Source organism: Anguilla anguilla, chromosome 3 (genome assembly GCF_013347855.1).
Source record: "Anguilla anguilla isolate fAngAng1 chromosome 3, fAngAng1.pri, whole genome shotgun sequence".
NCBI classification, from domain to species: Eukaryota; Metazoa; Chordata; class Actinopteri; order Anguilliformes; family Anguillidae; genus Anguilla; species Anguilla anguilla.
In genome coordinates, this window is record NC_049203.1 from 34,168,712 (window position 1) to 34,183,204 (window position 14,493).

General features: G+C 45.1%; 1 protein-coding gene across 2 annotated transcripts in view; it reads right to left on the reverse strand.

The window, feature by feature from the left end:
- The window catches only part of pde11a (phosphodiesterase 11a), an 89,033-nt gene that overhangs the window by 4,162 nt on the left and 70,378 nt on the right, over positions 1-14,493 (reverse strand). For both annotated transcript variants that reach the window (XM_035410878.1, XM_035410879.1), the window contains exons 14-19: positions 14,041-14,131; positions 11,789-11,889; positions 11,209-11,286; positions 10,907-10,970; positions 10,716-10,790; positions 9,405-9,488 (exon numbers count right to left, since the gene is read on the reverse strand). In XM_035410878.1, the coding sequence (XP_035266769.1) occupies positions 9,405-9,488; positions 10,716-10,790; positions 10,907-10,970; positions 11,209-11,286; positions 11,789-11,889; positions 14,041-14,131 (493 nt within the window). The remainder of the gene's footprint in view (positions 1-9,404; positions 9,489-10,715; positions 10,791-10,906; positions 10,971-11,208; positions 11,287-11,788; positions 11,890-14,040; positions 14,132-14,493) is intronic.

Here is a 14,493-nt window from a genome sequence, read left to right on the forward strand (position 1 = left end):
CTCTCCTCTGCGTCTCACCGAAGGCCAGTCTTCTGCATAGGAACAAAGGGCGTGCGGAATTATCTTCTCCACTGAGCAGCTGCTTCGCTATGTCTGAACTGAGGCGCGAGTCATTTTAAATTGCACGGTTTTGTCTTTCCCATACAGCACACTTTGTATCCCCAGTGATATCATAATGAGCACAAACTGGTTACATTAAAGTTGAAAAGAGAGATGTAAACAGGGCTAAATGCTCTGGGAATAGTAGCACACAAGTCTGTTGACAACTTTTATCCCCAATTATTATTTTTTGTTCATAATACGAAATTACAGTTGAGCCGTTCTTTCGTTCAGGAGGGTACAGTCTAGTAAAATGAATGTCCTCTAAAAAGCATGTCTTTCTTTTGCAGCCCACCAGACATCCACATGATAGAGTCTGAAAACCATTAATTTGATTGGCATTGAGACGTAGGCAGGAGCACGGAACACTTCCATCTGTGTACATACAATTATCCACCGTGACTCTGTCTGACATTAACCTGAAGACCAGGCACATTGGACCTCATTTATCAAACGTGAGTCGAATGAATTTGATCATAAATCGTTCGTCAATGCATTTATGCAAACAATGTGGTATTTATCACATTTTTAGTAGGCCCACGTCAGTTTGTTCGTTGGAATCTAACAAATTTCACAAAGCGTCTAAACTGTTTGTATTGTAAAAAAAAAAAATGGTCGCAAAATTTGCATTGCATGTTTATGCTTTTATTATTCTATTAATTCATCTTTTATTTTGATTAAAAAAATAATTTATAAATCAATTGGAATATATATTATAATTGTTCTGATTATTAAATAAATAATAAATAAAATCACAATTGGATTCAACATTAAAACATGATGCTTGATCTGGCAATCCTGATTAATTAGGCCTAATGCATTAAATATAAATTCCATAAAACATGTAATACGAAGTTTGCAATAAATAGGGCACATAAGTCATACTGTAGCTTATGCCTCCATTGCTACACCTGACCTCCCTTTATTGGAAGCTTTAATAGAAATGAGAGAAATTAGAAATTAGAAAAAATTTAATTAGATTTTCTTCTTTGCCTCCAGTTTCAAGTCAAGTCATTTCACCTGTTGCATAGTATGTGAAACTTGAGACAGTTTACAACAACAGCTAGGGGAGAGTATAAATGTTACAGTTCTTGGATTTTGTTCATTTACTCTGAAAATATTTAGCCTAGCACTATTAATTTTTACTTCAAACAGCTTTGACATGGTCAGTAGTCATTGATTGCTCCAATTACATTCACAACTTAATCAAGTTGGAAACAATCTAGACCAAAATACAAGCAGCCCAATGTTACATGCATACGTAACAGAGAGGCAGAATAATTTTAACAGTAAATGATAATGTCCTATAATGTGCATGTGGTGCGCATGAGGTTTTTTATTTTTTTGTTTTTTATATTAATCAAGGAAACACATTTGCAATGGTAACGTGAGACCAACCGCATCCCCAGATTATGAAGCATGAGGCTCCACGTAATTTACCATGAAGTGAGTTGTGGTGACATAGTTGAGAAATGTAACGCATCATAAATGTAACACGATATGATATATACGTCAATGACTTTTTGACACTGCTGCTACTATAGCCATTTCAGGTTTGTATATACGCAATTCAGTCCTCTACCGTCTTTCAAAATAACGGAGCAATTCGACAACCTTCCTGGGAACTTTTTTTTTTTTTTTTTAGTTTTTGAGACGTTCGGGTATAAGGCATTTTTATTTACAATCAATTAAATCATACATCATTTTTAGCAGTTATCCATCCTTGAACAGTTAGTATGGTTGTCTAAGTCAATTCTCGTGGGATATTTTTAGATGACCAAAAAAACATGATGTCCACGTCTGTACAAATGTAACAGCTGTTACAGTTGTGCCGCCTCTAAGTTACAATAACAAACAACATGCTTTTTTTGGTGTTATATGTTTACAAAATCCCATCTAAAGAGAAGATGAGATGGTTGGTACTCAGGAAGGCCATGGAGAGGGCTTCAGATTTTGAGAATAAGGACACTAGATGGTGTTGTAAACCATCTACATGTAGTGTTCTTTTGGGGAGACCTTAGGCAATTTAAATGGTGTTTAATATTTATTAAGAAATTAATGGTTCTCATCAATGTGTGTCCCTAGTCACCACCTAATGTCCCTAGTCTCCAATTGTTTGTTATAATAACTCAGAGGCGACATAATTGTAACAGCTTAGGTGACCTAACAAAAAATTTCTTCTAAAATTGACTCAGAAAACCACACAATGTTTCAAGTACAGATGACTGCTCAAAATTATGTATGATTTGACTTATTGTAAAGAAAAATAATGTCTTATGTCCGAAAATTACTTCTGGAACAGATTTTTACTTACATTGCTCAAAAACAGTTGTTTAGAAATATTTCCCATGAAGGTTGTTAAATTGCTCTGTTCTTCTGGCACTTGGTAAAGGGCTGAATTGCGTGTGTACAAACCTGACATGGCTGCTGTAGCAGCTGTGTAAAAAAAGCTATTGACCATGTTACATCTGTGATGCGTTACATTTATACCGACTCTCCTTTTACCTTGCCATGCTTTAGTCTTCCTTGGCCCTGACACTCCACTGCTACACTCAATAAAATATGTTTTTTTGGTATGTACTTCTATTAACAGTATATCAGTGTCCACTTAAGAGACGTTTTTTTCATTAGACTTTTCTCTGCCCTTCCTTTAAATTACCTACAGTAAAATTCCAAGCTCGTTCTATGATATTTTAGGGGCGTCAATTTATGCTGCAAGTTCTGCGAATACGCTTTTCACTTACGATTGATTTGTATTTATCAACATACGAAAGTGGATATGAAAAAAGTTGTGTCTACGCATGTTTGATAAATTCAGGGGAATTTGTTGGTTCATTTTCAATTACTCGTAAATATACACACTGCTTTATGAAAGCATATAAAAGCTTTTCCAAAGCGACATGTCTTTACCTGTGTTAGTTATCTGCACTGAAGACTGTGAAATTTCCAATACTAGCTATGTCATTCCAGTCAAATTGATACAGGTACCTTTACCCCAAACCATAACATGTTCTAATTGTAAAATTGACTCAATTTGGCAACAGATATCATTTGATACTGTGCATAAAGCTTGGAAAAGAAAAACTTGCATGGTGACAGTGTAGGAAACATTATATACACAATTTTTCACACGCATCGGTGTTAAAAGCATGTAGGTCTGGCCAATCGAAGCTGACCCGACATATGACTGGTAAATGAGGCTAAAGGCTAATGTAAGCGCAGCACCACTTATTCCACACAAGTCCACACAAAGGTCAAAGGTTAATGGTCACTAGAGTGTGCGCTGCAATGAGTCAGACTGCAGAAGAGTACGAATGTCATTGCGTACGCTCCAGAGAGCCCCATGGCTCCATCTCCGCTAGAGCCATTCACCTCTCCCTTCCAAACGATAGGGCTCAATTTCATAGCCTGGCCGACACTGTTCAGTTTAAATGCATTCGGCCACGTGATTGGCAGTCACCTTGCACAGCGTGAATGCTCCCATTGTACATTTAACCTAATATGCCATTCAGGAAATCTCTCAGACAGAAAGATTATGGGTCTCACCAACACGCCCTCTTTATCTGACATTACAGTACATCTTTTGAACTTTAGTGCTTATTATGCTCTGGCTATTAGTCCTCTCTGTCTTGCATTTGCCTCAGAAATGGTAATTCAGCAGAGAAAGAGAGAGAGAGAGAGAGAGAGAGGGAGAGGGAGAGAGAGAGAGAGAGAGAAGCCTGTTGTTTGCAGTCACTGCAGTAAATCTCCCTCAAGCTCTGCTTATGGAGAGACAAAGCTACAGGTACTCTGCCCCCTTGGGAGGACCTTCATTGCATTTATTTAGACTACTCTCCTAGCTCAGACAGTAAGCACCATTTTAGGGTTGGAGGAGTTGTGTGCGTCTATGTCTCAGTTCAGAAAATCTGTGCCTTCTTTCCCAGTAGTAAGTACTTCACATTTCAGAAATTTTGTCAATCAGTCAAGGTTAAAAACCATTATGTTACCTTTTTTAATTTTGGAATGCAGTTCATTGATTGAACAGCTTCTTTTAGGTTTAGAGTGGGTTCCAAAAATCCCTGCACAAAAGATGCACTGAAATTTTAATGTATTTCAAATTCACGATGCATGCTTACACGTGATTTAATCCTTCAGTGGGGTCCTGTAGTATTTATGAAAAGCGGTTTCTGTTCAAACACAGTCAAGTCTACTGGTGCCTGATAAAAAAGGCTAATCTAAACGAGGTCTGTCACAGAGGTGTCACACATACAGTAAGCTCCATAATGTTTGGGACAAAGGCTTTTTTCTTCTTCTTGATTTGGTGCTGTACTCCACTATTTTAGATATGTAATCAAACAATTAAAATGTGGTGAAAGTGCACATTTGATATTTTTTCAGTTTTTCTTTAATGGTATGTTTATACACCTTGGTTTCACCAAGTAGAAATAGTAGCACTTCTTATGGTAACCCTATTTCAGGCACCATAATGTTTGAGACATATTAATGTTATGCAAATGGAAGCAGTCATGTTTAGTACTCTGTTGCATATCCTCTGCATACAATGATTGCTTGAAATCTGTGCCCCACCAGGTGCTGAGTGTTTTCTCTGGTGATGCTCAGCCAGGCCTGTACCGCAGCCATCTTAAGCTATTGCTTGTTTTGGGGGCAAGTTGCCATAAGCTTTCTCTTCGGCATATGAAGCACATGTTCAATTGGATTCAGATCAGGTGAATGACTTAGCCAGTCAAAAATGTTCCAGTTTTGACTTTTAACTCCTTTGTTGCTTTAGCAGTGTATGTCTGGGATCATTGTCCTGCTGTAGGATGAAGTGTCGTCCAATGAGTTTGGAGGCATTTTGTTGAAATTGACCACATAAAATGATTCTGTACACTTCAGGATTCATTCTGCTGCTGCTATGAACAGTTACATCATTAATGAAGTCAAGTGAGCCAGTACCTGTGGCAGCCATACATGCCCAGAGCAAACACTCCCACCACCATGTTTCACAGATGAAGGTGGTGCTTTGGACACTTGCTCTGGCCATCCCTCAGGTACAAGTGAATCTTGATCTCATCTGTCCACAAGACCTTCTTCCAGTACTCTGCAGGCTCTTTTAGGTAGACCTTAGCAAGCTGTAACCTGGTCATTCTGTTTTGCGGTGAACTAGTGGTTTGCATCTCGCAGTGTAGCCTCTGTTGTTCAGTTCATAAAGTCTTCTGCCGACAGAAGTCACTGACACATCCACACCTGCCTCCTGAGAAGTGTTTCTGATCTGTCGGACAGGTGCTTTTCTTCATTATATTATATGCTTCACAAATATTGAAGGCTTACAGCAGTAGAGACTGATGCCATGGTGCTGTTACAGATGCCTGCCTGTAGGGGATGCTGTTCTTTACATGAGATGTGCAACAGACCTCCTTTCTGCCTTAGCTCATTAAAAATGAAACTTTAGAAATGTGCGCAAACCACAGCTTCCCCCCCCCCCCCCCCCCCATTTTGTATCTGTTCTCCTAGTCTGGAATTCCAAATCGTGCATGTCACACTGCATGCTTCTCACACAGGTGTGACAGTCAGGCTGCCGGTCTCTCCTAGGCCGGGGGAGATGAGCTCGTATGAGGAGGAGGGAGGTCCCCTCCCCCACGGCCAGCGCTGCAGGCGGCTAGGCACTACCCTGCGGCGTCACCGGCCGCAGCCGCCACTGGCACAGTAAGCCCAATGGGCGCATTAGCGTGCCGAGAGGGAGGTTAGACAAAGTTAAGGAATGGAGGAAGTTACCATGGTGCTCCCTGTTGGGGGGGTGGTGTGACCTTTCTTTAAATTTTGGACAGGCTTGATCCGTTGGTCAGAATCCCCTCTGCCATGTCTGTGCAGACCTCTCTCCCCACCTTATCAGTATTCAGACGAAGGCGCGCTACTGGGGGAGGGGGGAGGGGGTCCTTTGAAGACGGGCGGTTACATAACTTCAAATTAATATTCTATTCAGGAATGAACCGCTGGGAGAAGTTGACTGATGATGTAGGATCCTCTTCCGCCCACGTACATAACCCACCAGTCTCTGAACTCGCCGTGCCCCTCCCCCCACCCCCGCCTGTTTCACTTTAATTGCCACTGTAGTGACCGCATAGAAATGGCTGTTTCCCAAACAAGAGGGAACATCACAGGGCCAAAATCTGTGATCTTTCCTCAAAAGAAATGAATGAAGCAGTTTCCATTTCCGTGGATATGGCTACTACCATTTCACCATTCACTAACAGCATAAGAATGAGGCGTGGAAATTGTGTAGATACAACTGAATCAGTTTTCTGTGATAAGTAACGTGAACAGTGGAGTTTCAAAGTGAACGTGTTAGCAATATGTGTTACGTCAATTTTAGGTTACAAAAGAAGGTCAAGTATCTGTTTTTGCCTTTAAATATTTTTTTTAATGAAGCATGCCACAATACCACAGTACCATAGGTTGGATTAAAGATGTTTTACACTTGAAAAAAATAGGTTTTCTCTCATGCCAAACTTGAGAATGCTTGGTGACCTTTACTTGGCTATGTAAAGACACAGTCAGACAGTTTCCCCAGATGATGACTGAATATGTAATGTATCAAGTATTTATGTAACTATGACAACTGTAACTAAACTGCTTGCAGCACTGTATGTACATTTGTGTGAACACTTTTTTTTTTTAAAAACTTGTATTTGCTTTTTCCCTTCTTTTTGTTTCTGTCCTGCATTTACAATGTATTCTCCTCAATTTATATCATAGATGTTGTTAGGGCTGGAACGGGAGGGTTAAAAGGTTATCAAATTCCTGCATACTATACTGTAAAATGCTCAATAAATATATTTAAAAAATATATATTAAAATATAAAATATAAATATAAGACTCTCCCTCTGCACCTATACTTCTCTCTCATGCCATACACTTTTCACTTTTCATGTTCTTTATTCAAAACATGGATGGGACTGTTGGATTTTCATACTCTTTCAGAATTTGTACATATTAATTTCCTTCTGAAATATGTGAATCCCTCATTATTATTAACCTGGGTAACGCTGAAGTGAATCTGAAACTCCATTTGCTCGTGGCGTTCAACGCGTGTCCAGACGCAGAAGGGGCTCTGTCGCGAGCCGGTGAGGACCGGCGTCACGGCCGTCCCTTCTGCGGGGGCGCGAACGTTCCTCCTTTTCATCACCCGCTCTTTTCGGGGCTCCTCTCCGACGCGCGCCACAGCGTGCTCAAAGTCGGCCGCGCGCAGCTCGCCGCCGTTCAGGCCATTCACACAGCCGCGTCCCCCACGCAAGATCAGGATGTGAAGCCGCGTTCACTCCGAGGTGCAAAGCCGCGTCCCCCAAGCAAGATTAGGATGTGAAGCCGCGTTCACTCCGAGGTGCACAGTCGCATCCCACACGCAAGATTAGGATGTGAAGCCGCGTTCACTCCGAGGTGCACAGTCGCATCCCACACGCAAGATTAGGATGTGAAGCCGCGTTCACTCCGAGGTGCACAGTCGCATCCCACACGCAAGATTAGGATGTGAAGCCGCGTTCACTCCGAGGTGCACAGTCGCATCCCACACGCAAGATTAGGATGTGAAGCCGCGTTCACTCCGAGGTGCACAGTCGCATCCCACACGCAAGATTAGGATGTGAAGCCGCGTTCACTCCGAGGTGCACAGTCGCATCCCACACGCAAGATCAGGATGTGAAGCCGCGTTCACTCCGAGGTGCACAGCCGCGTCCCCCAAGCAAGATTAGGATGTGAAGCCGCGTTCACTCCGAGGTGCACAGTCGCATCCCACACGCAAGATTAGGATGTGAAGCCGCGTTCACTCCGAGGTGCACAGCCGCATCCCACACGCAAGATTAGGATGTGAAGCCGCGTTCACTCCGAGGTGCACAGTCGCATCCCACACGCAAGATTAGGATGTGAAGCCGCGTTCACTCCGAGGTGCACAGTCGCATCCCACACGCAAGATTAGGATGTGAAGCCGCGTTCACTCCGAGGTGCACAGTCGCATCCCACACGCAAGATTAGGATGTGAAGCCGCGTTCACTCCGAGGTGCACAGTCGCATCCCACACGCAAGATTAGGATGTGAAGCCGCGTTCACTCCGAGGTGCACAGTCGCATCCCACACGCAAGATTAGGATGTGAAGCCGCGTTCACTCCGAGGTGCACAGTCGCATCCCACACGCAAGATTAGGATGTGAAGCCGCGTTCACTCCGAGGTGCACAGTCGCATCCCACACGCAAGATTAGGATGTGAAGCCGCGTTCACTCCGAGGTGCACAGTCGCATCCCACACGCAAGATTAGGATGTGAAGCCGCGTTCACTCCGAGGTGCACAGTCGCATCCCACACGCAAGATTAGGATGTGAAGCCGCGTTCACTCCGAGGTGCACAGTCGCATCCCACACGCAAGATTAGGATGTGAAGCCGCGTTCACTCCGAGCTGCACAGCCGCGTCTGCGCCGTTCTCTGAAGCTAAACGGAAGAATGGGCTCTTCCTCCTCACGTGAATGGCCTCAGTCTGAATGCCGCTTTTACTCCGCGGGAAGGTGCTTGAGACAGGCTGTGTGAAAGGCTGCAATATCTGCGCTCAGAAAGCTCTGAATTTCAGAACAGAGCTAAGAACATCGATTTTTGCTCACGAAAAGCCGCAGTGCTAATACTTTTTTTGACGTGGGTGTGCATGTGAAATGTTTGATATACAGTCGGGTTCCCAGCTGCCTGCATTCGTGTCACCTCCCCTCTATGCTGCTGATCCCACCAGCTGGTGAGAGTGGAAATATCTGGGGAGGAGGAGTCTCCCAGAGGAAAGACAGCACATGCATCATCTTGCACCTCGGGAGGGGGGAGGGGGCGTGGTGTTTGTCTTAGCACTCTAATTGGGTGTGGTGGGGGTGTGGTGTGGGAGGGGGTGTGTCCACACAGCGCACTGATGGGGTGTGGTGGGGGTGTGTCCACACGGTGCACTGATGGGGGTGTGGTGGGGGAGGGGGTGTGTCCACACAGCGCACTGATGGGGTGTGGTGGGGGTGTGTCCACACGGCGCACTGATGGGGGTGTGGTGTGGGAGGGGGTGTGTCCACACAGCGCACTGATGGGGTGTGGTGGGGGTGTGTCCACACGGCGCACTGATGGGGGTGTGGTGGGGGAGGGGGTGTGTCCACACAGCGCACTGATGGGGTGTGGTGGGGGTGTGTCCACACGGCGCACTGATGGGGTGTGGTGGGGGTGGGGGTATGTCCACACAGCGCACTGATGGGGGTGTGGTAGGGGGTGAGGGCGTGGTGGGGTAGGGGGTGTGTCTGCAGAGCTCATGTTCATACCTCATATAGAGGGGCGCAGATCCCATCAATCCATTCCAGCTGCAGGCCAGGGAGCTCATCCTTCCGGTTCCGGTCAAAGATGGCCTGGAACACAAACAGCAGCAAGCCTTCCATTACATCTGGAACACAGCCTGCACACAGCGCCTACCCCTGTCTGGAGGAACACACTGCAATGGTGTATGGGAGAAAAATGACATGATGACACATAACATTCCAGCACTTCACCCTCAGGGGATTTTTTTGGACCTACTGCTAAGCAGACCTATACTCTGAACATTTTTTGTTTCTCAAAAGCCTGGGAGGGGAGGGGTGTTGTGGGGGTGGAGGAAATAGCCTTTGCCTTGAAGACACACCGGTAATTACCTTCCTCTTATTTCCCATTCTGTCTTCGCCTCCTGCATTGTAGACCTGTGACGCTTCAGAAGGGCTGTGCTTCAGAGATAGCTACTGGGCAATGGGTCTGGATTATGAATGCATAATTCATAACGCCCACGTGCCGGTTGGTAATGAGTTTGACACGCAGCCTTAGAAACCCGAGGCCACCGCCGCAGCAATGCGGCTGCCCAATCAGCTGGGCGCGCGCGCTCCCAGACCGCGTGCCTCTTTTCGCTCTGACCGCCATTTGGTCTTCAAAGCAACTGCTGGGATGGCAACCTTTGTCCCGTGTTTCATTTCCGTACTTGTATTACCCAGCTGCGAAGGGGGGGTGAAAAAATTACGCGCGAATGGCAAAAAATATAATTTTGACTCAAGTCCGACATCACCAGTGGGAAAAAAACACGAGTATATGGTTTAATCGCCCCATTATCGGGTTACGCTATGCAAGTCGCTGAAGGAACAGGCGCAAAACGAGATTAAATGAAATCGTATTGAGTTCCTGTTATCCATAGCCTAAAGGACAAACCTTCCGAGGCAGTCTAAGCAATCACATTGTATCTGGCTTGGGCAGATGGGAGTGCCACTGGCGAAAGTTGGCGTTTTGCGGCGGGTAATTGAATAGACTTGTGCACAGGGAGAGGGTGAAGCGTGTGGTCCTGGGTCAGGGCCTTCCTGTGGTCTGGTTCCCCGGTAGCTCCAGGCTGAGAGCGGGGCACACAAAGAGGCCCGGGTACAGACGGGCACAGACTGACACTGAGGGCCTCTCCCTGGTGCCAGGAAGCTGGCCAAGCCAACCAGCTCCACTCCTGTGAGAACAACCCCCTTTGTGTCATTTGAAGAAAGAAACCTTTTCTGTTCAGACGGTAGAACCGGGAAACCGTGAGAAACGCTGAGAGAGAGAGGACGTGTAAAACGGTGACGGGGGAAACTCACAGAAGGGGTGAGCTTCAGCTCTGACCGCTCTCTGTCGCCCTGTTCGAAGAACTCGCTGGTCACCAGCTCCGCCACCTAACAGATGGAAAGCAGGTGTGAAGTCCCATTGGCTGTAGCACTCCATTGACAGAACAATTGGCTCCTCCCCATCCCCACACAAAGAAAAAAAGTTCATTCCATGTCAGACTTGCCTTTCTGGATATTTCCCAGGGTTTGGTCACAGCTCCAAGGTCACATGCAGTCATCAGCATTGACCTGTAGCAAGGAGACGTGACACATGAATGCCCCTGACCCACGATAGCCAACACCTTTACAAGCAAGCCATGACTTTGATCATTTCCACAAAAAACATGGTCTGTTTCTTAACTAATGTCACTCGCCGGAAAGACGGGACTGATATAGAACCATTTATTTTAAGGCAGACATAGTACAACAGGAGGGTGTGTGTGAAATGGCCCCCATGTGATGTCACTCCAGGTGGACTGGAATTTACCTGCACATATCCCTGTGGGTCTTCACATTCCAGTTGTATTCCCCTTTACTGACCATCTCAAAGAAAGCTTTCCGGTTCCTAGAAAAGGAGGCAGACATTTCTTTATTCAGCCTGGTCAGATGCAGGGACACACATCATCCACCAGAGAGCAGTGTTAGTCCTCAAATTTCAATATTCAACTGAGAGCAGCGTTACGGGTGAATTTATTTATGTTCAGCTGAATAATTTATGGTAAAACGCTCGGTAATTATGCTCACAGCCCAATCATTAAAACTGAGCAGAACACAATACCCCACCTGTACTATTAAACACTCCAATCTATACATTTTATTCTTTTGTCTGAGCACATTCCCCTTCTCATTATAAGATTCTTCTGAGGCAAGTAACAGCGAACAGCCTCACAAAAGAATGTGGTCTGTGGTCTGTGTGGACATTTGAGCTTTAGCAAATGAGTAGTATCTCAGGCCAGTAATAGTGCATATGAAGTACATATGATAGACAGGGAAGATCCATAGGAATGTCTGATCTGCGATTGACTGGTGATGTCTGAAGCCAATGGCTATTTGCATGAAGTACATACTCAAAGTAGAGGGTGAGGTCAGTGGCCAGGATGGACTGTTTCAGCAGCTGCATGAGGTCACTATACTCTTTGGAGGACAAGTTGGAAAAGATGTTGTGACCCTGCGGACAGAAAAGAAAAAACATCATTGCTAACTCAATGCTCAGAAATAACAGTAGCTTCTACCCTCTTTAAACTGCTTTTGTTATACTGGATGAGTTTGTTTGTGCGGATACCTTTTGATTCAATCTGGGTCTGATTCAAAATATGAATCCGCCCACACATCATAATTAGATCATAATCCGAGGGGCAAAAACGCTCCCTCTTAGAACTGAGGAAGTGGATCAGTGAGCATCAGTGCTGTCAGCTCTGACAACAGTCACGAGCGAAGCACAGAAAGCAGGGAGATTCCTCAGGATGGTGGAGACACAGCTCCCCGGAGATCAGACGCATGGCGTCAGGCTCCGCCCAGAGCAGCGCTTCACAGAGAGCTGCGTGGGGCTGATACACACGCTGAACCTTCAATAATTAAACAAGCGCCGTTAAATATGCTATAATACTGCCCTACATAGCGCCGCGCCAAGCGGGGAGGGTGGGGGTGGTGAGCAGCGCGGTGGGAAGTGCAGCGCTGGAGCGAGCGGGAGACTCTACTCTGAGAGATCTGCGTCCGCTGCGTACGAGGAACCTCCCCGTCAGCCCGCCGGCTACCGCCAAACACAAGAGCGCTATCGCAGCGGAGACAGAGCTCTCCGAATCTGAGCCTTCCATCACGAGAGGGAGAGAGGGAGAGAGGGAGGGGGAGAGGGGAAAAGCATGGGAGCGAGGGAGAAAGAAAAGTGAGAAGGTGAGGGGGGGAGGGAGGAGAGAGGAGGGGGGGGAGGGGAGGGGAGGGGGAGGAAAGAAAGAACAAGTGGGAGGCAAGCGAGAGAAAGCGAGCGAGAGAAAGAAAGATACCACGCTCAAGTACGTTAAAAAGTAAAGTTTTAATTAATTGTTCCTGCTGGTTGGTGGAGTGAATCCGTGAGCCTCCCCCCCACCCCGCATGAATCAAAATGAACCAAACATAACTCATTTATATGCTAATGACGCAGGCCGTAATTCATTCTCCATATCATCAGAAGCCATTATTATATTCCAAGCAAACATTCGTCACCTTGCAGTGTCGTTGCAGACAGCATAATGAACTTAATGGAGCCTGGCCTGCCAAAACCGTGTCCCACCACAACCCTGCAATTTATTTCATTATGTACTTACCTCAACTTGCTCCACGAATAAACATCTCTAGCAACGAATTAGACTGTATGGGTTTCCACAAATGTATTTGTTTCTTTTTGTGGGAAAAACACTTGACTCTATTTATCAATGTGGATAAGTCAAATCCTGAGCCAAGTATTGCACTAGAGCTATTTATACTGTAGATAAACAGATAGTGTATTCTATTTTGCCATAATGAAACGAAAGGGAATTCTTCTGCCACTTTACACAGGATGCATTACATATAATAGTCATAACGGTCATATGTAATAAAGGTGCATGCGCATCTGCTGGTGAAGCCATATTCCATCAATAGTGCTACAGGACACAATTACAGCCACAAGGGGGCAGGAGATGCACCGTAACCCTCTGGAGAGAGTGAACATACTGGAAAAAACACAGCATGCTTACACGAATCCTTCCAACCACCATACTTTACAGCATGTACATATTCACAGATAAATACATGATGTGACAGCATTTAATTATAAGGAATTGTCGAATTTTGATTAGCTGTTACCAGTCCCAGTGCATGAGACCTGTATATACTTAGACTTAAAATCATATTCAGGTTGTTGGCGTCTTTAGAATAAAACCAATTGCTTTGGTTTTTTTTCACAGTGTTGTACTGTATAGTGTGACAGAACAGAATATGAAATAAGGTAGATTGTAAACTGCGAGTAGCAGGCCAATTTGGTCTTCTTTGCTGCCTGAAGAAGAAAGGATTGGTCAGATTTGCAGATGGCTGAGTGAAAGTAGCTATAGCTGCAGTTGATTGTTCACAGTCTACCTGAATAGAGCGCTCATCGCACAGTTCTATGTCATGCTAGCTCCACCCTAGAATAAACTGACACTCCACCTGTTTCACAGAGCATGGGTTGCTTGCTTCTTGTTGTGCCGTTCATATCTTTGTGCCACTTTGCAAAGCAACCGATGACTCCATCATTTTGGCTGTACTGTGTATTGCGACAGTGTGCGCTTGTTGTGCTGTATTATGTTTTGGGAGAGGTGAACAGTACCTCGCTTTGCAGTATCATGACAGCGTGGTTGAAGTGGTGGTGTTCCAGGGTGGCTGATGTCCCATACAGCAGAGACAGGGCCGAGCCCGTTCTGTGGGAGTCACAAAGAAAGAATACAGTCAGCATCTCCTACCTGGTCACATCTTCACCAAACTAACCAAAAACAATTTCCCTCCAAGGCCCTCTAACTGTCTGCCCACAAGATCAGGATCATTTACTGCTTGTCCAGGAAGTAAAACTGACATAATCTATGCCATTTAAAGTGCTCATTGCACCACAAGATAAAGACATAGTTCCCTTCTGATTGGCTACCCACTAAATCACTGATTGGTTAAAATGTAGACCATTGCGTTAATTTAGTAATAAATATGGTCACCGATGACAAATATCAGATCCCCCTGTAGTGGAAAACAGGAAATTTGTTTCTTTCAAAATAAAAAATTAGGGTAAAAT